Raw genomic sequence first — 1,538 nt, 5'->3', positions numbered from 1 at the left:
AAAGTCACAAGTCGCTGTCTGCTGCTTGGATTAGAGAAGGGCAGTGTTTGTGCATGGGGCACGATTACCTGCATTTCCTCGTATGTGTACACTGTGTACATTGCATGGGGACACCTAACATGACCAGCTGTGAACATTAAGAAACTGATCTCCATTTTTCTTCACTTAATTTGTTACAGAGAAGGGATAATATCCCCAAGACACTCTCCTCCTCACCTCACTGTAGTTGCCTGATCTCTGCTCAGAGGAGATGGAAGAGGGAAATCACTCGGTGGTGACTGAGTTCATTCTCTCAGGACTGACAGATCGTCCGGAGCTCCAAGTCCCCCTGTTTGTGTTGTTCCTACTGATTTATGTTATCACCCTGGTTGGGAACGGGGGGATGATCTTGTTAATCATGACTGACCCCCGACTCCGCACCCCTATGTACTTTTTCATTGGTAATTTGTCTTTTTGTGATCTTTGCTATTCCACTATAATATCCCCTAAGCTTCTGCAGAATTTTTTAGCTGAGAGGAAAAGCATTTCCTACACTGCCTGCGCTGTGCAAATGTATTTCTTCATCGCCTTTGCAGATATTGAGTGTCTTTTGCTGGCTGTGATGGCGTATGACCGGTATGTGGCCATTTGTAACCCGCTACTCTATATGGTCACCATGTCCAGGCAGCGTTGCAAGCAGCTGGTGGCTGGGGTGTGTGCTGTGGGGATGGTAGATGCAATGATACACACGTGTCTGACATTTCAGCTGTCATTCTGCCACTCCAACATCATCAATCACTTCTGCTGTGACATCCCCCCATTGCTGGCGCTCTCCTGCTCTGACACCCGCATCAATGAGATGGTTCTGTTTGCATTCACATGCTTCATTATAGTGAGTAGTGTCATGATTGTCTTCTTCTCGTATGCCTATATCATCCCCACCATCCTGCGGATCCGCTCTGCCTCGGGCCGATGCAAAACCTTCTCCACCTGCTCTTGTCACATGACTGCAGTGGTCCTGTTTCATGGCACCCTCCTCTTTATGTATTTACGTCCCACCTCCAGCTATTCCATGGACACTGACAAAATGGCCTCCGTCTTCTACACGCTCGTGATCCCCACGTTGAACCCCCTCATCTACAGCCTGAGGAACAGGGAGGTGAAGGACGCCGTGAGGAAAGCCATGAATAAACTCCTACGGAATGCCTGAATCTGTTCATTCCAGTGCTGGTTGAGTGATGGGCTGTGGAAACAGGTGAATTCATTTCCCAAGCCATAGCAATGTCATTTTGCAGACTCTGCGTCAGTATTGTTCATTATCCTATTGTTCTTATGATGAATTGATTAATTTATTTGTATTCTAACAAGGTCTGTAGGCCCCATCTGAGATCAGGGCTTCAGGGCTTCACTAAGCTATTACCCAAGCAAAATTAAAGGAGGGACCAGTTTATAAATATATGTGATGTTCTTTGAAAGCCTGGAGCTGTTTGTATTCAGAAAGAAGAGGGGGCATCAAATGTCTCTCTCCTTTGTAGCATGGCAAAATTTCATTATGCAAT

At 46.4% G+C, this 1,538-nt stretch overlaps 1 protein-coding gene across 1 annotated transcript; it reads left to right on the top strand.

Moving 5' to 3' along the window:
* Nucleotides 1–241: 241 nt before the first annotated feature.
* On the top strand, nt 242–1,189 carry LOC102445846 (olfactory receptor 8U9-like). Its single transcript, XM_006133548.4, has one exon. The coding sequence runs from the start codon at nt 251–253 to the stop codon at nt 1,187–1,189; it is 939 nt and encodes a 312-aa protein (XP_006133610.2). The 5' UTR covers nt 242–250.
* Nucleotides 1,190–1,538: the final 349 nt, after the last annotated feature.

The sequence above is a fragment of the Pelodiscus sinensis genome, chromosome 5 (genome assembly GCF_052426305.1).
Source record: "Pelodiscus sinensis isolate ZL-2025 chromosome 5, ASM5242630v1, whole genome shotgun sequence".
In the NCBI taxonomy this organism is placed as follows: domain Eukaryota; kingdom Metazoa; phylum Chordata; order Testudines; family Trionychidae; genus Pelodiscus; species Pelodiscus sinensis.
Note: the sequence above shows the minus strand (reverse complement) of the source record. Positions and strands in the feature narration are given on the sequence as shown.

Excerpts from the sequence above, each read along its gene's own strand:
- LOC102445846 (XM_006133548.4), top strand. The coding sequence starts at position 251 with ATGGAAGAGGGAAATCACTCGGTGGTGACTGAGTTCATTCTCTCAGGA.